General features: G+C 42.7%; 1 protein-coding gene and 1 long non-coding RNA gene across 5 annotated transcripts in view; one reads left to right on the top strand and one right to left on the bottom strand.

The window, feature by feature from the left end:
- LOC133465623 (uncharacterized) overlaps positions 1-18,024 on the top strand; it is a 38,945-nt gene extending 20,921 nt beyond the window's left edge. The window contains exons 4-6 of the long non-coding RNA XR_009784690.1: positions 15,066-15,220; positions 17,231-17,342; positions 17,541-18,024. This is a non-coding gene — a long non-coding RNA (uncharacterized LOC133465623). The remainder of the gene's footprint in view (positions 1-15,065; positions 15,221-17,230; positions 17,343-17,540) is intronic.
- Positions 10,811-20,896, bottom strand: part of olfm2a (olfactomedin 2a) — a 55,951-nt gene continuing 45,865 nt past the window's right edge. For all 4 annotated transcript variants that reach the window (XM_061748617.1, XM_061748618.1, XM_061748615.1 and 1 more), the window contains exons 3-6: positions 18,584-18,739; positions 15,949-16,168; positions 15,082-15,188; positions 10,811-11,746 (exon numbers count right to left, since the gene is read on the bottom strand). In XM_061748617.1, coding sequence (XP_061604601.1) covers positions 11,072-11,746; positions 15,082-15,188; positions 15,949-16,168; positions 18,584-18,739 — 1,158 coding nt within the window. In that variant the 3' untranslated portion in view covers positions 10,811-11,071. The remainder of the gene's footprint in view (positions 11,747-15,081; positions 15,189-15,948; positions 16,169-18,583; positions 18,740-20,896) is intronic.

The raw sequence follows: 20,896 nt of genomic DNA, 5'->3' as shown, positions 1-20,896 counted from the left end.
ACTTCATGCGTGGTTGTGCACGTGTTGGACATGTGCATCCCCATCACTGTATGAGCTGTCAGTTGCTGTGTTTTGAGTTGTAAAAGAAGAAGCAGGCCTGCTGTGCAAAGAGGATTCTCTTACAGGCACTTTTCTCTTAGGCCGGACATAAAAAAAGACAGCTCCTCCTCCATGAAGCCGTGTGTTCCACTAACAAGTGTGTGTGTTCACTGTGATGGGCAAAATGCAAAGAACAAATTTCGTGGGCATCCATGCATGTTCATGACAATAAAGGTGATTCTTCTTCTTCTTTATTTCCAGTTCTTCCCCCTCGTCGAGGCGCGCCGCCTTGTCTGCCGGCGAGATGGGAGGTCTGCCCTCAGACAATGTTAGAGAGCAAATAAGGCAGACAGCGGCAACATGTTTGGAATTCTGCCGGCGGGAGTCAGTTGTATTCACCGAGCCACAACATTAGGTACACCTGCATGGTCGAAAACGATCCAATTCGAGGGCTTTAACGGACATGCTGCCTCTCGAAAGATAATAATGAATTGTGTTTATGCTTTGTTTGCAGCATTTTTGGGGAAGTACTTAAATGTTTAGGGGGGCATAATATCGGTTTTAGGGGGGCTAACTACCGACAACCAAATCCTTTTGGGGGCGGGGGCTTAACAACATTTTAAGGGGCTTCAGCCCACCTAAAATAGGTTGAGTGATACCACTGGTATATTATTCATATTTAATTAATTCATAATAATTATTAATGATATTACTAAATTCATTCATTGTTATTGATAATAATAAAAAATGTTACTTTTTTGAATTATTAAACTTTTTTTGCAGCTCTATCGTAAAACTGAACATGGTTCTTTTTTTTAAAGGTAGAATTTTGTATCGTTCTCATTAGCTAGTGCTGGTGTACCTAATAAAGTGTCTGGTGAGTGTATATTCAGAGCAGGATGGAGTGAGGAAGACTGGGGGACACACACACACACACACACACACAACACAACAGCATGTTTGCTTCCACATGACTGCCCGGTTCTTATTTAAAGTTGCAAATAAATCCCCAGAGATTCCATCTCTCGTCACGGCAGAATTCCGAGCGTTTTGGCAGCTCGCTCGGATCCGAGTATCACCGTCGCACTGTGTGCTCGATACGTAACGTTGACCTTTTCAACATACGAAGAACGAGAAACTAGATTGCGGGCTCAGATGCAAGTTTATGCATGAGACAATTTGAATTTGACGACGCAGACTCTGCGTGCGATCACTGAGCTATTGCTTCTAAACGTTCCCATCATTTCATCACTGGCTCTTCATCTCCTTTCACAGCCTTGATGAGCACGTCGCCGCTTAGTTCCGCTTCCCTCGCCAGCTGCCGCCGCCCTATGGTTTAGACGGGCCTACTTCGCAGACAACCACAACGTACAGGACTCCTTGAAGAGGCACCGACCTGATAAAGAGCCTCCCGACTATTGATTGGCCAAGTGCATAATTAGCCCGGGTCTAGAATTGTTTGTGTGTGCGCGCAACGCCAAATGGCTGGGAGAGCATTAACGGCATCATTGTCCAAGGCTGATTGCACTCATTTGATGTGCTTGTTGATAAAAGCGACCTCGTTTAGTGATGCTGATCCAGCGGTGCATTCGCTTTCACCCGTATTGACACTGGCCACTTCATTAGGTATGCACTTGCCATCTAATGAGATCCAATTCAAGAGCCAAATAAAAACATTTTGCCTAGACAAAGCAGAATAAAGCTCACAAACGGATCTATATATCGCAGTGACTATGGCTTTTAATCACAGTGGTGATACAACAAAGTACCTTTCCCCCCCCTGTCTTCACTTATTTAGTTTCTCTTGCAAGCCGTCACATGTATAATTTATAATTCCCTGGCGTATGCACAAAAAAAGTTTTTGTGTAGTGTTTAAACTTTTACCCACACCCCACAAGTACTTTTATGTCCCTGAATTGAGCAGTGATTCAGCACTGTAACTCATCGTACAATTCTGAAATCAACCTGGACAAACATGCAATTCAAGTCACAGAAAACCTTTTTTTTTCCACACTTTATGCTGCTTATTCTGGTGTGCGTGCCTTGACCATCAGGGGGCAGTGTAAGACAGACATACAGATACACTGTACTGGAGACTCACCTCTCTCAGCTTCTGAGTATGGCAGTAATAGTCGTTCTTTGCAGAGGATAAAGAGTACATGCCTGTGCGTATTGTTATCTGTCTGCAGGTGTTGCTCCCTCGTTTTGTGTTCAGATGTCTGTTGCATAAAGGAGAACGACACCGCCACATAGATGCTAAGTGTTAGCCCATGTGCTATGGAGTTTCCCATTTTATGTTAGCATTAAGGTCGCGGAGGCTATGTGGTTGTTTTCAATACACGATGTGCAATTCCTTTTTGATTTTTGTGTGGTATGACAGTAACCTCCAGCTCAGAGTGGCAATAAACAGGTTGAAGCCACTTTTTTTTCACCTTGAGGGTGAGGATATGGTTACATAAGCCAGTGGTAGCTTCACTCAAGTGCCATTCATCTGCAGTCTGGACGCGGTGAAAACAAAAAGGTAAGCAGAGCAGCATGAAGTTTCATCGGATGCATAGATTGGTTTGCGTCTGCTAAAATGTTCCCGACCTGATTTTTTTTTTCTGTCACGTTGCGCATGGCGTTTGATGTCTCATGCGGCGTTCTCCTGAGAAAACGCTCGCTAACGTTCCTAACTGAAGTGGCGAGGGGAACGGTTGCCCCCCTCTGCCTGTTTGTCTGGATCTATGTGTGAATGGTGTGTCTCTGATGTTCCCCAATATCCCACCCCCCACTCGTTGTCTCCCCTTGAGAACGACTTGAGCCCAATCTCTGCCTGTCTAGAAAAACAAGTGCGGTGACATTCTCTAGCTCATGACGACATCACCTCAGATGTCCCCTGAACTCGTCTGCTGAGATTTGGGTGGAGGAAAAAGGCCAAGAGGGCTCTGACTGTGGTATGAAATGTGATTGCGCTTTGGAACGGCGTGTCCTTAAGGAATTTGAAGCGAACCGGCGGTGATGTCTCAATACAGTGAGCTCCATGAACTCCCCTGGCCTGGCTCTTATCGGCTGAGATGCGCACATGGCCCGGGAAGACGTTGACGTTTCAAATGCACGAGTCTTCTTCTTTGCGAGTTATAAACAGTGGTGTGGCTCAGTTTTACACCAGATGAACTACGTGATGCAACCCTCAGGGGCGTCACTCCAAATCCTTTATTACATAGTGACCTCCGAATTGCATGTTGATCTTGAAGAGGGCATACAAATTATGCAAATATACAATTACTTACAAGTTTTTCAAGATAAAAGGCGTCGCTCTGACGATTTTTTAGCTAAGACTTGTAAGGAAGAATTTCAAACACGAGTGCTAGATGATGGCAGCAAACTCAACTCACTTCACAAGCAGCACTTTGGCAGATTGCGATTGAGCAGATCTGTAAAAAAAAGAAAATGGCTCCCAGCTGTTGAATGCCGCCGCCACTTGAAGTTTACTGTCAAACGAAACATAAAAAAAGAGAATTCCTTGTTGCATATTTAAAACCGCTACACAACTTTGGCTTTTGGGAATGTCCGCTAGCTTAATGCTAACACCCAATGGGAAACGCCATAGACGAGCTAACAAATTCCATGGATATTTGTGGTGTCATATTCCTTTGAAAATGGATATTTGAACACATACGGTGAAGCAACAGCTGTAGACGGGCAACATAATACTCTCCTATATTCTTTATCCTGTGTGAAAAATTATTACGAGCCACCCCACTGTTACATAACACTGAGACTATTTAACACACACACTGAGTTTCTGCTCACATGATGTGAACAGCTAAGCGTGGCAAAGCTCCAGAGTCACTTTCTAGTGACTACAATGTCTGAAACACTATCAAGCAGAGGCACTATAATTAAACAAAAACACCCAATCCCCCATCAACGTTATGGCCGTGCTTTCATTTCATAGACAAAAGGTAAGCAGGGCTGCAGTTTTGTTTGATGCATCAATTGGAGTTAGCCAGTTGACTTCTGATAAGCGGCACCCACTTGATTACTTGAAGTTCTCTATTCGGTAGTGTGGGGGGTATTTGTGGTTGGTCAGGTGCCAAGAAATATGGTGTGTAAAATGTACTGTCACTATGAAAAAATACATAATATGCCTATGAAAGAATATTAAATGATACTAACTTGACTGCCTTCCAAAGAATCACAGTGATGGTTTCCTCGCTCCTGTGGGAGATTGTACTCCCCTTGTTTACACGAAAAATGACCTCTGGAACAGGCAAGCGTAGGAGAGCATTAGTGAGGCAGAAAGCGTCATTAAAGGCAATTACAGGGAAATAAGATCAATTATCTGTTTTGTGTTTACAGTCCTGCAACGCAACAAGAGTGGATGACAACAACACTCAACGTGTTTACATTTTGTTTTTTCTTTGGCTTTTTAGTTTGTTCATTTTTTATTTTTTTTTAACCCCGTTACTGATTAGCCAAGGCCTGATTAGAGCACAGTGTGGTGGCAGCAAACTCGATTCACTTCACAACAAGCAGCAGTTTGGCAGATAATGAGCAATTCATTAAAAAGCGGCGTCAAAGGTGTTTGTCACTCCCAGTTAAAGTTTACTGTCAAATTAAACGTAAAAACAAAACTAATTACCGGTACATGTGTATTTGATACACCCACATAGCCTCAGCATTGGCTAACAAGTCAGTTTCATTTAATGTTTGCAAAGAATGCAAAATGCCATAGATGGGCTAAAAAATAGCATCTGTTTCACAGTGCTGTAACGCTTTAAGCAACGGATATTGGAGCAACACATGTAGACTGATAATATAAAAATACTCACAGGCGTGTAGTCTTTATCCTCTGCGAAGAATGACTCATTACTGCGGATTGAAGCAAAAACAAGTGGCAAACCATTCTTTTGAATTATTTCATTAATGTATGTATTGACAAAGTACAAATATTTTTAGTGTGCTATTTTTCTTAAAAACACAATACAAATTGTTTGTTTCTGGGAGGCTTGAACGAATTATGGAATTCCCATTCTTTGTAGTGGGAAAAGATGATTTGAGAGAGTATTTTGCTTCTCGAGGGGTTCACCACTTTTAGTCAAAGTAATTTACTTGAGCACATTTTTTTGGTATCTGTACTTCAGTTAAGTGTTTGTTTTTCTGATGACTTTCGTCTCACTACATTTAAAAACAGATAGACAACGTCATTACTTTTTTTTTTTTACTTTTAAAGAGAGCAGTTGAATCAGTACCGGACTTCTATTTTTACGCCCCCTCCCCAAGTATCTGTACTTAAGTACAGATTGTAAGTACTTTTGCCACCTCTGGTTGTCACTGTGCAAACTGCAAACTGTATGCGTTTGAGCCATATGCAATGTTGACAAGGGTGTGGGGCATGGCTCCTCAGAAAAGTGACAGCAACCAATGCAGGCAGAGTCGGGCGGCCTGCTGCCACCTCCGCCGCCCCCTTCACCTCCCGTCTGTGCTGTATGTATAATTGAGTCAGGCTCATTAATATGCGACAGAATTAAAAACCCTGCGACTACCTCAGCAGCGCCTGTCGCTTGTTTTGGGGGAATTTGATTTAATAACAGGGATCAGTAATGTGCTGTGATCACAGCCTTTCCCCCCATTTGCATATTAATGCAGTATAATATGTTTCGCCTGTGATGTTTATAAATGGTTCAGGTCCAGGCAACTCTTTAAATTACGTTTGCTTTGGTCGTTGATGTTGGACGTGCTGTCTACAGTAAAGGCCGAGAAGAGGAAGCCCACCCAAGTTGAATATCCTATAATGATGTTGCAATCATGTAACATTAGCATCTAATGACGTAATAATATCTATACGAATACATGAAACCTCGAGACAGCCTTGAGAGAAATATATTCAACATTTGGTAGGGTATAAAATGTATCTTTATTACCCTCCACTGTGTTATGAAATTAAAAGTGAGTCCCCCATTTCCTGCCCACGTATGTATTTATAGCACCAAAGTGTCGAAAACAAGCAGAGGCATCCTGCATGAACACCAGCTCTACCAGAGTAGACGCCACACACAAGCAAAAGTCCCCAAGAGATTCGGAGGGAAGCCAAGTGGAAGAACTAACTGGGAACCTTTGTTATGTCGCGTCTCCGTCTGATGAGAACAGTCTGTAAGTCATATTTCGGCACTTAAAATATGTGGTGACGTCTTTCATAAAATTACACCAACGACCATTATTAGACACTTTTAGCGCCCAAAAAGAAAGTCTTATTAAGTTCTTATTACATTTGCAATAATCACCTGAGAATTTTCAATTTGTTCCGATCGTGAATTGAGTTTTCCCATTATAAAACGGCAAATCCAATTGGTTGTGTAGCGGGTACACAATACACAGAGTTTTGAGTAGGCCGTGGGATCGACTACCACTCAATGACCCAGCTACAATCGCCGATCAATACAGGATGAACTGTTATTTGAGCATAAAATTGTCATGTCATACTTCCTTGACATCGATAATCTCTCGCTTCGTTTATCAGCAAATTCCCCATACAAACAGCAACGATTTACATGTGTTGATGCCAATAGAAAAAAACAATTTCACGTAGTATTTTCTTTTTAAAATTGTTTTTTTTCCCTATTTCTGACATGTTGCCGTCTCCTCAGAAATTCCATTGCGCAATGCCAGAAACCACCACTGATCATCATTCATACAGATAAATAGCCGAAGGAAAAAAACATGGCAGTGAAATGTATACATGTATGCTCCGCGTGGGGGGATGACTACACGGTTGTTGTCACATTCTTGACGACGCCCGTACGCTCGCTGCGTCGAGCGTGATCGATCTCATTTTGCCGAACGACGCGGCTGCTGCTAAATGCCTTGGCTAACTTTCTCTATCGAGGCCTGATATTCACCTGTGTTCATCTTGTGCCTCTGCAAAATGGAGATAGAGTAGATAATTAACACATGCATTGTATTAATCACGGATTCACGATCGAGTCTCTCAAGACACATGGGCCTATGAGATTTCTCTTGGTGTGGGGCCACTCTGTAATTGCTGTACCCAGTCCTTGTGAGCACTCCTCTTCCTCAGCTGTCTTATTCTTTGCTCTCATGCACCACATGGTCACACACACACCTGTAGCACAGATTGGCTCACCTTTTAAAACCGAGGTAATGTTTTCCCATTGAAATGAATGGAAATGCAATTCATTTTTAATTATTATTTTTTTATTTCCGCCTTCCTCTCTTGGCGTCACATAAACAAAGATACTTGCATGACGCACGGGGCCAATGATGTTGACGCGGTGTGGGAAAAAAGAGCAACTGAGGCTTCAGCGGCCACGCCAAGAGCGTTCATGAAACGACAATAGTGCGTGAAACGAGGTATGTTTTCTTCAAAAATTTTGTTCGTAACCTGACTTTGTTCGTCAACTGCATTCTTCGTAAACTGAGGTTCCGCTTCATATTTAAATTTTCAATGTGTTGGCAGTTTGAAGTGTGGTAAATATGCCCTTGTGCTTAAAATGTATTTAGTTCCTTTTGATATATATATTTTTTTTATTGTCATTTTCAATCACAACACCTCTGGGAATGTCATTTCATTTTTATTTTCTTCCATCAACAAATAGAAGCTGTCATCACTTTTGTCTGCAGCAGCTTAATTACAGTACAACAGCATAGTGCCGCAGTTGAGCATTTGATGCCAACTTTAATGTCCAGCCCAGTAACCATTTTACTCTTCAGTGTCTTTCACAACACAGTAAGCGATGAGTTACGGCCCGAACTTAATTGGAAGCCCAAAACACAATTTAAGAGACAATTAACGAGAGGGTTTCTCAGTGGAGTTAATTGATTTAAAATTACCTCCTTCTTCTCTGACCCATTACTCCATCTGCACTCTGCAGCTTGAGCTTAAACTTAGCCATAAAATGTGAAGCTATAAAACTCACAAGGCACTTTGGGCGATGTAGTTGACATAGGAGGTTGGAGGTGGGTTCGTCCATGTTTGATACAAAGGACCGGGGTGGGTTTGGGACTCTGGACTAATAGGTATCATTTTACACAGTTGAGTTTTACGGGGTACCCTAACTTTTCAGCCTAGGGATGTTGACTTACAGTCATTGTTTTTTTAAAGACGACAACTTGACAGTCAGCTGTCAAGCATAATGTTTCTCTATAACTATAATTCCATATATATATATAGTACAGAATGAAGAGAATAAGAGCAACTGCACTGTTGAATGCATGTGGAATCTGCTAGAACCAGCTGCACATGCTGAGATAATTGCGTTCCCATTGAAATGAACCGAAAGGTAAGCCGTGTGACTAAAGTGATATTCGTGCAGTAGTCCTTTGAACTAGTATATAAACCCCTCTGCATTGTAGCTCTCGCCCAAGTCATAAGTGGGTGATGCAAGCATAGGCGCGAGCAGCCGACCTTGATGCCATTTGTCACGCCGCTGATCTTTATTGCAAAATCACAACACGGCTAATGCTCCGCTTTGCGAGTGACGCAGGCCATGTTGACAATGTCGGCAGCAACCCATTTTGATGGGAAAAAGTTGTGAACGTGTCTTTTTCCTACGCGAAGCCACTAAGCAATTTGTAGTATCAGCAAGAATTCTGCCTTGCAAAAAAGTGGTCATAAAAATATGTGATTAGACCCGGAAATGTGTCATATCAATTCCTCATTCATGTACATTCATATACTCCACCTAAGAACATACAATTTGAAAAAAGGTCTCTAAACTGCATCAAATGTTGTAAGCAAAGTAGTAAGCATTCAACACGTCTTAAGCTTTTTCTTTGACTTTTTTTTGGTGCTAGCTTACCACAGTAGAGTACCTACCATTGATGGCAAAAAAGGTCAAAAGAAGTGATCGTAGAACTAGATATGGAACTTAGTGGGATGTAGTTGTAGCCAAGCAATGAAAGTCTATTATCATGAGGATTATGGCCCAGCTCCTGAAGGTCTGTAAGTGGCAAATATTGTCAGTAATTGCTACAAGTCCAATAATTGCCGCCAAAACCAAAAACTAGAGCAATTTATTAGCTTGTAATTTTACTGCATCGACCTGCACATTAAATAGCAACACTCATCTTAAATGCAATTTTAGATTACAGGATAAAGAACTGAATCAACGCAAATATCTAGAACACTTTTTTTTTTTTTTTTTTTGCTAATAGTATCATCGCCATCACTATTTATACTAGCCATCTGTTCCCATGTATTGTTTGAGCTGTTCTATTGTGCTTTAAATGTCACGTCTCTATTGCACTTTATTGACAGAAAGGCCATCCACGATGAATGGGATCGCCATGGTTACATGCAGCAGCTCCTCGGAAGCTCAGAGACGGGCTGCGCCTTAACTTGCCTTATAAATAATTGAGCGGGATAAAAATGACATCACTGCGAGACTCTATGTCTGATGCCAAAGGATAGCCGATACGTGAAACGTCTGCAGCGTTTTCCTATTATGGGTTTTCTTTTCGTGTCGAAGTACTTGACGAGACATTTGCTGGACTGGAGCTGACAAGCAACACAAACTGTGAGCGATATTGCAAGCTCTTAGCACCAGATTCTTTGTTTTCACTGGTACTTCACCTTGAGAAAAATGTAAGTGGCAATTTCAACACAACAGTTACTGCACAAAACTCAAATATATCTGTATCTTTCCCCTTTTTTAGGTCATTCAGGTGCATGCTACATCACTAAGAAGTGAATTTTCTGAAAAAGTATCACTTTATGATGTTTTATCGCCTTACCTTTTGTTTTCATTGACGTGGCATTCAAGGGTATTGGGGATTAACTTCACTTTTTCATAAGTCTACATGTATGATTTTCCTTCATTCAGTGTTGTTCTTCCTATAACTTTTCTGGAAATGCTTTCTTCTGCCTTTTGTTTGGCCGATGTGCTAAAATGGCCTAACTGTGAAGGGGTCAGGGTTTGTTTTGGCATGTGCTTGACAACCTCTGACTTTTTGTAGACAACAACTTTTGCAAAATTGCTGCAGGTATGGCTATATGTTAGCTCCCATGTGGTCATGAACTTACCCTGTTGCTGTGCCTCAGCTGTGGATGATGCAGTATTATACTCCACAGTCTCCATTTTGCTGCTTTTCTTGCCACAGTCTGCTCTAGGATGAAATGTGTATTGTTATTGTGACCACCGGTAATTGTTTGTTAGCGTGTCTCCTTCTGACTTGATGCATTCAATGCGGCGTGGCCTTCACGGTTTCCCGCGGTGCTATTTTGAAGCAGAAAAGTGACAACCTTGAGGACGACATCGTGGGGTGCTACATTGGATCCGACCTAGCCTCATATCTGTGCCTTACAGGTCACATTTGTCAATTGAGTGTAAATATTTAAGCACAGTTTTAATTTTTAAACTGTGTACATTGGCTTCCAATAATATCAAATATACTGTACTTTTTTAGTGAACACTTAGTTCTACGTTAGTCATGATGAAAATAGGCTGTATACATGCTACATTCGAGTGTCCGTTGATAAATAAGCAAAATAATTGCAGACGACGCCCAGTGGAGTAAGGCCGATGTGTGAAGTTATTTACATGCAATTTTCTTTAATGTATTCCGTCAATGTAAACACAGCCATATTGGATATGTTACTTGAAATGAAAATAGAAGTATGGACATGGAAATATACAATCAAAAATTCAAATACAGGTATTAAATCAAAATTGGCCACTTGAACTTGCAGAGTAAATTCAGTCTTATACTTATCCAAATGAATTTACTTTACAAGATGAGAGTGACAAAGACTTGCCAAGGTCATAAATGTTAAAGACGGATATTTATTTCTCATCACAATTAAAATGGACCATGCTTACTCATCACAGAAAGAAAACGAAAGAGAAATGCTGTCTTTTGTTTCATTACCGACCTTATTGTGTTTTTCACGATGGGAATAATAGCACTCTTTGAAGATTTGATAAAAAATGCCTGTTAATGCTTAAATCACCCCCCCCCCCCCCCCCACCGCCCCCCGTGCCCCAAACATTGTATACAGCATTAAATGTGTCCAGTCTAATTTGAGCTCTCAATCCCCAGAAGTCTTAATGACCTGGAAAAGTGTAACGTTGTAGAGCACCTGATGCCCATTGTTCCAGGTGTAGAGGACCCTCTCCCTGGGGTTGTAGTCCATCATGGAGATATGGGAGTACTGATTGTGGAAGGGGATGTCTGTGTACTCGTAGCTAGAGGTGTTGGTGTAGTAGGCAAAGTAGATCTTGGCGCCGGCCAGGTGAGAATTGGTGACGTAGAGCGTGCTGCAGATCATGAAGGACTCTCCGGCGCTTCGCTTGGGGAAGCCGGTGTCCCACGTTTGCAGCACCTCCAGAGTCTGCGGTTCCAGGCGGCTGATGACGATATTCCCAGCTTTGGGGATGGTGGTGTAGACCGCCCACAGGCCATTCTCGTCGGCCATCAGGTCGATGTCGGAAGAGCCGCCCCAGGAGTAGGGGAAGGTGTTGTTGTAGCCGGCTCCGCTCAGACTGCGCTGCACCAGGACGCTCCGGGACCGAAAGTGATACTTGATAATGATGTTGCTCTGGTACTTGTTATAGTACAGCGAGCCGTTGTAGACCACGTGGCCAGTGCCTGCCCAAGGGTGTGGGAGGAGGTGCTGCACAAAGTTCTGGCCCTTCATGAAGTCACTCATGGTGCGGTACTCCAAGACCCGACGCCCCTTGAAGTAACCATCCATGGACCACACCTGCCACAAGGAAGATAGTGAAGGTTACTTTAAGGAAGCGTTTTTGGTTATTTTCAATTGCTTAACTAAAAATAATTGACAAACACTGAATTCCCATCATTAGCAGGGCACGGGACCAAGCCCTGCTGCAAATAACCAAAACCGAGTTGTTGATGCCCCCCAAAATGTTTATTGGTCTATGTTAATATTTGAAAACAGTGGCGGCTGGTCAGTAGGGTGCTGCCCTGCCGCTCACCTGAGTCACCTTGAGTAAGAAAAAAAATAAATAATGAAAATTAAAGTTAAATACTATAATCAAAATACTATAAAAAATAGTATGCTGTTATGGATGGGTAAAACTGATTCGTTTATCTCTGTTGTCTCATTTTATTACGCACTTCCGATTTTGGGCGCTAAGATGTTCGCCGTACAATCTTGTTAAAAGTCTGACATGTGCCGTAGCTTCGCTTTAATGCAAAAGATTGGGCAAAGGTAGGGCGTTGATTTTCGGTGCCATTTTCCCTCCCAGTACCATAAATGGCGCCGCGTCAGCTGACGTCATTTCCAGTCTGGCTATTGCTGATTGGCTACTGGTTCCTGCTGCAGAGTTGCAGACGCGGGAAAATGGCAGTAGAGACTTTAAGTAACTCCTTGAAGTCGATTAAACATCTTTCGAGAGGAGAACATGCCAGCAGGAGCGCAATGTTAAAAAACGTGGCACGGCCAATGTCAGGTTCTGAGCTTGCATGGGTAAGAACAGGTCTGATGGATTTATGGACCTAATCACAGGCTATAGAAAGAGTAAAGACCCAAGCACAATACATAACAATATTGGCGTTTTACAGCTGATGACGGGATAATGTCGATATCAGTCATCAAATTCAAAATGAGAGAATATTTGCAACAAAAGTTTGAACATTAAATACTGTATCATGTCTTTCAGAATCAGAATCTTTGAAGTGTGTTCAATTGAATATAGGCTGAAAAGGATTTCCAAATCATTGTATTTGTTTTAGACATCCCAACTAATACCTATATGCACCGCCGCATGCTGAACGTGCGTTGATCTGCGTTGGCGTGTAGGACGGAAGACGTCGCTGCACTTTGCAGTCAAGCGCTTGTGGCGCACCGTGCCGTCCCCCGTCCACACTTAACAGAAAATCGATCAATTTAGCAGCTGTATCGTCTTCCTGAAGGGCTCTCAGCAACATTGGCCCACTGACACGGCCCCACTCGCCGGCAGCGCCTCTCGGCTCATCCTCCCGATGCGTCCATCGAGACAGAGTTCATCTATTAATTGATTTAATTAAATAGTACACTCCACGTAGATGTTGATTTTGTACTCAACACAGCGAGGAGGGCTTTGCTAAGATTTTTTTTCTACCCAGGTGCAAGAGTGGGCACTTTGCTTGTAATACGAGTTCGAGTGGGAGCGGTGGAGGTGGCGTGAGGAGCAGCAGTTGGCTTGTGGGATACGCGCAATGATGGCGCCTTAAACATCCTCGGCCTGCCAAACGAGTCTCAGGGGCTCTGCAAGGGGAAGGAGCTGAGCTTACCTTTACACGCCAATTTGATGTCTATTGCAATACAATTCTGCTCCTTATTTCAATGCAACATCAGCTCGGGCCTAGTACTGATAACTTGCAATTGCACCGGATCAACTGATGCGAACATACGAGACCGCATTGACCTCCCATCATTTAAATCACTCCTCAAAACGCACCTGTTCCGCACCGCTTTCATCACCTAGCTATTGTCTCAATTCCCTACTTACTTATTTATGTCCTTCTCTAATTTCATGTTATTTATTCCTATGAATGTGTGTTTTACTTGCATTTTGTAATTTTTCACTCTGTTCTTAACCTAGTCAATTAGCCACTTTGGAGGTTCTACTCTATGTGAACGACATTGTCCTTGAAGAAAATTGCCGAAAGCTATGAGATATTGTTATGGGCTAATGTAAACTCGTACCAAATTAATATTACCACTAAACTATATGCAGCAGTTGGCCGAGTAACTCCCCCAAAATTTAAATATTCAACTAAACATTGTTTTTGTACAAAACCCTACTACATTCCCGTGAGGACAGGCTCCAAACGCAACCATCATGATTTTTGCTGAGTCTGAATATGGAATTCAAGCCCAGTTCTCCCTCCTCTGACCACAAATGGACTGCGAGAAACCCACATCGTCTCTCAATTATTTGAGGCCACTCTCTATATCACGTGTCCAGGGGAAGGCTTGCTAATTACCTTGGCCATTTCGAAAACTCTAGCGCAAACAACTCATTTATCCCTCCATTCATGACGATGAAGTGATTTATTAGCGGGAGCTGCAGAGGCGAAGGAGCGAAGGGAGGAGGTAAATGGATCCATTAGTGATTATCAGATTTCAGAGGAACATTTCTGATACAGTTCCACTGGAAGTGAAGCTCAAACTTTGGCACTTTTCATTGGGAATGAATGAGAATGAACTTCCCATGTACAGTGGTGCCTTGCGTTTAATTTGTTCATACTTTATAAAAACATACAGTAATTACATAATTAAATAGAATTTGAATTAAAAACCGACGGATATATAGTATTGTACATGGAGATGGGCTCTGACAGAGCTCTGTTCTTCGCAGAGGATAAACAATATATGCCTGTGAGTACTGTTATGTTGTCTGCCTACATGTGTTGCTGCACCATTTGTGTTCAAATATCTGTTGCTTGAACGGTGATAACACCGCAATGTTGTTGCTATCCGTTAGCAATGAGTTCATGGAGTTTTCCATTATGCATTAGCATTAAGCTAGCCACAAGAGTCATTCCTAAGGCAACGTTTTTGGGTTGTTTTAAATACACAATTTGTAATTCTCTATGTTTTATGTTTAGTTTGTCAGTCACCTTGAACTGGGAGTGGCAACAAATAGCGTGAAGCCTGCTTTTCGAAGAAATGTTGACTAATTCTATCAGCCAAACTGCTACTTGTGGTCAAGTGAGTTGAGTCACTGCCACCATACAGGGCCACCATATCATGAATTTGTCATGTATAAAATTGATCATCTATCATATATCATGAATTTGTGCTCGCAAAGTCAAAGCAAAAAATTGTCCGAAGGACGACTCGTATCTCGAAAAACTCATAAGTCGGGTCAGTCATATGGCAAGGCACCACTGCATTCAAAGTTGCACAATATGTATATTACCATCATCTCCGTTCAATATTCATTGAGAATTCCAAGACTTCTGCTGGAGCTAAGCTCATGTGATCGCCATAGACTCCCCATTTTACATGTTCCTTGTCGTTGCCTTTGGATTTCTGCTCCACTTCATCCTCTATACTTGCTCACTTGTAGGGATTAGGACACTCACTCGGTTGTCGGAGCTGGGGATCATCGTATCTGTCATCCAGGAGCCGAACCTGGACCCCGACGCGCGGACCGTGATGGGATTACTGACGCCGGTGAGCTTCCCGCAGCCTGCAGGTCAAAGAAGAGATAAAGGGAGGAAGGTATGAATATTAATAGATGTCCGCATGTACACACATGCTGGATCCTGCAGGAAGGCATTTAAATTAGACTCCTTAAACGGATGTGACAGCATGCTGCATTCATTTGTTTTAATTGTGTGTATGTGGATTTATTGACAGATGCGTCATTTCAAGTGGAACATCATCATTCAGTCATTGAGTGCGCTTGCAGAAAGTGGAGTGATATAAAACAAGTAGCTCAAAATGATAGTGAATTGCTAACACGTCTTAAGTTACAGTATTATAGAATCAGAGTGACGCTACAACATAGCATACTTTATAACATTAGGATATTTCATTCTACTTTCATATTGGGGGGGGGGGACTGTGATTTGTGCTGTTCCAGTGATTGTATTATACATGGTTACAGCATATGGTCCTTTTAGTTTCAGTTTCATCAGCTCTTATTTGTTTAATTCTGTTAAATCATCAGTTTAGCCAAGTGAAAACACAATCAATTATTCAGTCTGGCATTCTAGGAAAGCGTTTCATAATTTAGGTTGATCATTTAAGAGGGCGACCAGGGTTTAAATGTTGTACTGCAGAACGTTTGTCTGTTTATGATGTTCGTTCAATCAATAATTTAATTCTGCCTCGCGCCGGTCACAATAATTGCCTATAGGCACACAAGTGCTCTAATAGAATTGGATGGGTTGCGATTAAGAATTCATTGAGCGCACACCAGCAGCCATTTGCTGGCGAGAACGTACCCAGCTTCTGCATGCAGGAGTGGAGGCGCGTCTCCAGCAGCAGGACCCTCTGGCGCAGCTCCTCGTAATCGTAGGCGCCCATCTCCTCCTGGATGGCCATCAGCACAAAGGACAGATTTCTCACCTCCTCGCGGAGGTGCAAGATCATCTTGGTGTCCGATTTGTATTGCTCCAGCACGGGCAGGCGACGGAGAAGCTCGGCCACCTTGCCTTTCAAATCCTAAACAGTCAGCAGAGAAGGGAGGGGAAGACAAGTAATGCCGCTCCATCTGTTTAGCTTCAAAACTCTTACTGTGCCTTTGCATTTTCTTTCATGGGTCTGTTGCAACTCACAGTATTTACCTATTTTGAGTCTTTTGTTCCAGCTTGCCCGAAACTCCGATTCCGGGCTCATGTCTATTTTTTTTGTCGTCTTTAATACAGCTAAAGATACAGTTGCTTAGCAGGTTAAAAAAAAAGACAATGACCATTTTTTATTCAAGCTGGCCATGTTTCCCTTGAAGTCTTCTGGTGTCTACCAGGGGAGGCCAGCCTCACAATGATCTAGGATCTGACCTGCTACAGGTAATCTATTTTATTCCATCCATCATCCATCCCAGCAGCCCTTTCACCCACCTATTCATCCGCCCATCCACCTACGACCCATCCATGGAGCCACACATGATTTTCCACTTTTGTACATGATTGTGTACCATCAGTATGATTGATTGAAGAAGAGCTGTGTGTTCGATGTGACTCATCAGGTGTTCAGAATGGGAAAGCAGTGGGAGAGCCACACATCATCCATCTTTGGAAGCCATAGATCACGAGAGAACTAGGCCTCTCGATAAAATATGCTCGCCACAGGGGCGACGGGGGCTGTGCCACCCTCTCTCTCTTGTTGGGGTTGATCTTAAATCTCGTGATGGAGCCGCTCTCAGTCCTGTGGCATCATGTCGTAAATCTCACCCCCCCCCCCCCCCCTTTACACCCTCCTCCCTCCTTTTCAAGATCCCGTTAATCTCCCACGCCGCAACTTGGAGCTGAGCGCAGCCATCAGTCAACTTGGTCAAATGCGCAGATTCCCCCCCCCCCAGGCCCCTCTCCCTCCTCTTTATGTTGTTTTGCATTGAGAAAGCTGGGATGTAACGTTTTGGTTTGGCGCACGTTTTAATCCTCTCAGCCTCGACTAATGATCAGGCTCATTCCACACAGCGACATTCACGCATGTCCCCGTGGTAGCGCACGCTTTTCATTTATTCTTTAATCTAACTATTATATGCTTCATCTCATATCTCAACAGTGTGACGAATGAATTTGGAGCCGGCGAGAGACAGGAAGACAAAGGGCCCGACAGACAATCGCAGCTTGTGTTCGCTTGTAAGGAGATAAGGTGGAAATGGATGGCAACAAGGGTACGTAAGACACAACCTATGGCGGAATGTCTCAAGTCCTGCAACCCCTGACATTGAACAAAATGAATAGAATTGTTGGGAAAAATATGAATCGGAAACACATGGCGCTCAGTTTATAAGGATTTGATTTTGTGGGGCTTTTTGTGACTTTTCTGCAACATCCATCCATCCATTTTCAACACCGCTTATCCTGGTTAGGGTCACGGGGCGCTGGAGCCTATCCCTCGGGCGAATGGCGGACTACACCCTGAACTGGTCGCCAGTCAGTCGCAGGGCAAGGACAACCATTCGCACCGTCACTGAGTGGGAACTGAACCCACGCTGCCCGCGCCAAAGTCAGGCGAGATGCCACTACATCATCAGTGACGTTTTCTGCAACAGTTAACCAAAGTAGACTTTTTTTGGTTTTTAACTAATTTTAATTTTTCATACGCATTTAGGAATCACCTCACTAAATAATTGTATGATTAATTAATTATAAATAATAAAATAAAAAATGGGAATGCGATACAATTTCACGTATTTAAGTTTTTTATATTTTTAAATGTCATTGAAGAATAATCTCACCCATCAATCAAATGTGGCCCTTGAGCGAAAACTTTTGCCTGCCCATGACGCCTGCTACGTGAATCATTGCGCATTAGTCACCAAAGTAACAACAGGCTGTTTTATTCGGCTTTATTTTTAGGGGTGGTTCTTTTATTTTATTTTTTTTCTGAAATCCAACCAGCATCTGGGAATGGATGTGTGGTCAACCTCAGACATGTTTGTATGATCCCTGTTCACACAGACCTGCGAAAACGACGCTGGGATATGCATCCAAGGCCGGTAGTTGGTAATCTCACTTGGTGAAGAAACAATCCTAGTTCGATTAGTGTCATAAGAAATATACACTTTACTGGGGAAGTATTATAAACACAAAGACTACAATGACGCTACGTACTGTCATAGTCCTTCGTTTCCACGAACAATCTTTTTTCAGAATTTACATGAAACATTTCCATCGAAGGGCTCCAAAAAGCAACAAAGAAGTAAGAAACACGGAATGGGAGCCGCTCTTAATAATTCAACAGGGCCATTCAGAACTTTAAATTAAGTTTGTGTTGCTTTGAGTCGTACAAAACTTTATTGACTGTGAAATGACATGAAGCAATTGTGGCGAGAACACACACACATGCACACGCACACACACACACACACACACACCCACAGTGCAGCGGAGGTGGTGCGTAGCCAAGTACCTGAAAGCCTTTTGGATTGAGACTGCGGGGGTTTTCCGAGGCCACCTTCAGCCTCCCATCCACCACTTTGATCAGGCCTTCGGTCTCCCTCACGTACTGGAGGTCTCTGTTGGTCCGCAGATCCAGCACCTCCATGGACTGACTTATATTCTGCACCTGGTAACAAAATCACAAGGGCACGCATGGAGCACGTTCGTCTACATTGTCGAAACTGAGCATTGGTATCGTACTGGAGCTCGGATTGTGCAGGTGCACCAGATGACTGTACTATCGTATAAGTGACATTGAAAGACTTCAACTCATAATGCGATGATGTCTATATATAGCAGGAAGGTACTGACATCCTGTCCCTGCAGTTGTTTGACTCCTGATCGCATCTGCTCTGATTCTCTGTGGATAAGCGTGTCTTTAGTGCAATCAGATCATTTCAAATTGAAAGTCAGTTAACTTTCCTGTGAGTCAGACGGCAATTTGAATGGTGACCCTTCTCCTTATCTGATCAATATTTGGCATTGGTGCTCGTCTGTTGTTTAAGACTGAGAATGTGCTGAGAAAGAGTGCATTTTTGGCAGGGGTGTATTGATGAAGGGATTTTTTGTTTTTTTTCTTCCATTTCGGGCTGCTTAATTAGTACTGCATTAACCTCGATTGAACTACTTGCCCCATCTCGTGCCTCTGATTTGATATGCAAGAAATCATCACGCCAGAGGAAAAACAACCAATCCGAGACGTAAGGCGTGACTCACAAGGTGTCAATCATTTGTCGCACACTCATCGCGGCCTCACGCTGACTTGTTACCTTGTTACCCACAGAAAAGCATCCAGTTCGTAATGGGGTGTTACTACAACACTAAATATTATAATTTTCTTTTTTTTTTGTGAGGTTGTTTCCCCCCCTCAGGTACAGTGGTTTCTTTTATATCAAATTAGAAGCACAAGATGGCATAAATAACCAGTGCAACTGGGAACCATCTTAAATTGTGAGAAAAGCACAATCACAGCTCCAGGCCCTTAAATGCCCTTAAATGGTAACCATTTTGTCCGTAAAGTTTCAAATGAAAACAAATACATCTTTTTATCTACTCGTTTATGTGTAACCCGTAATTTTGCTAATGAAAAAAAACCTAAACATTATTATTAAACACAGACAATACTGTATAACAATACCCACAGGCATGTACTGCATTCTTTATCCTCTGCGAAGAATGACTCATACTACAAATGTTACTGCGCTTTTGGAGTCAGATACGATTCGGACACTGCATGTAATAATAACGAACGCACCGCGTACAGAATGAATCTCATGTTCACTCTCAGGCTGCTTTTTATTGATTCCCCATTCAGCTCAGCACTAAATTTAATCCTCTAATGCCGACATCCCACTCTGCTGCTGCATAACCAGCCTACTGTCACACCCCCTCAACAGAGAGCTCATTTGAACCAACGCTTCGTGTTTTCTTCTCGGCGAATCGAGGCGCTCACGTGTCTTTACTGTATCGCCACGCAAATAAAAATGGCTCACTCACGCAGACAGGCACTGCTCCAAACTCCTCCGAATTGCACGCAGGGTTTATTTCGTTCTTTAGCCAACATTCCCAACTCTCCAAGGTCGTCGTTTGGCATCGAGTCTGTTGCTCCAGATGCCTCGTTCGCTTCCCCGCGCTCGGCCTACTCAGTGACTGTGTCCAGCCTACTGTTCTCTGCACCCATGTCTTCTCCCACATGCTCCATCAAAACATGTTCTTTTCCCTATTGGAAATGTTGATTTCATAAAGAAACTAGAATGAAACCAAACTTTTTTGGAGGGGTTTTGACTTTTATGCATTTTCTTTTTATCATGATCTGTGTTTTTGTTGACTTTGTTTTAATTTGGTTTAGTTTTTGTTTCATGTTATACAATGTTTTCCCCCTGTGTCCCTTTTTCATGTCATGTCTACTCGTTGTGTTTTCGTCTCCACCTGTTCTCGTCAGCCCTGCTCCTTGTGTCTGCCAATCACCACCTGCCTTGTATGCTGTCACCCGAGTCAGCGTGATTAACCTTTTCTTTGGCTTTTTGGTGACACATATTCCAAAATACTCAACAAGGACAAGTAGACTCACTTTGAGTTTGCCTACAATGTCACCATACTCATTGTCCCATGTTATCAAATTGGAGGCAGTGTTTTGCTCTTTTTACATTTTTGCGTGACGCTAATCACCTCCGCATGGCGCCTTTCGTCATCAAAGTCACAACAGTGCTTTATTGTTTTCAATGTTTTTTTAAAAATATCAACAGTGGTTAGTTTCTTTGTACACGTGCGCGGCCGTTGATGA

The sequence above is a fragment of the Phyllopteryx taeniolatus genome, chromosome 16 (genome assembly GCF_024500385.1).
Source record: "Phyllopteryx taeniolatus isolate TA_2022b chromosome 16, UOR_Ptae_1.2, whole genome shotgun sequence".
NCBI classification, from domain to species: Eukaryota; Metazoa; Chordata; class Actinopteri; order Syngnathiformes; family Syngnathidae; genus Phyllopteryx; species Phyllopteryx taeniolatus.
The sequence above is the reverse complement of the archived record's forward strand: the minus strand, read 5'-3'. Positions and strand labels throughout refer to the sequence as shown.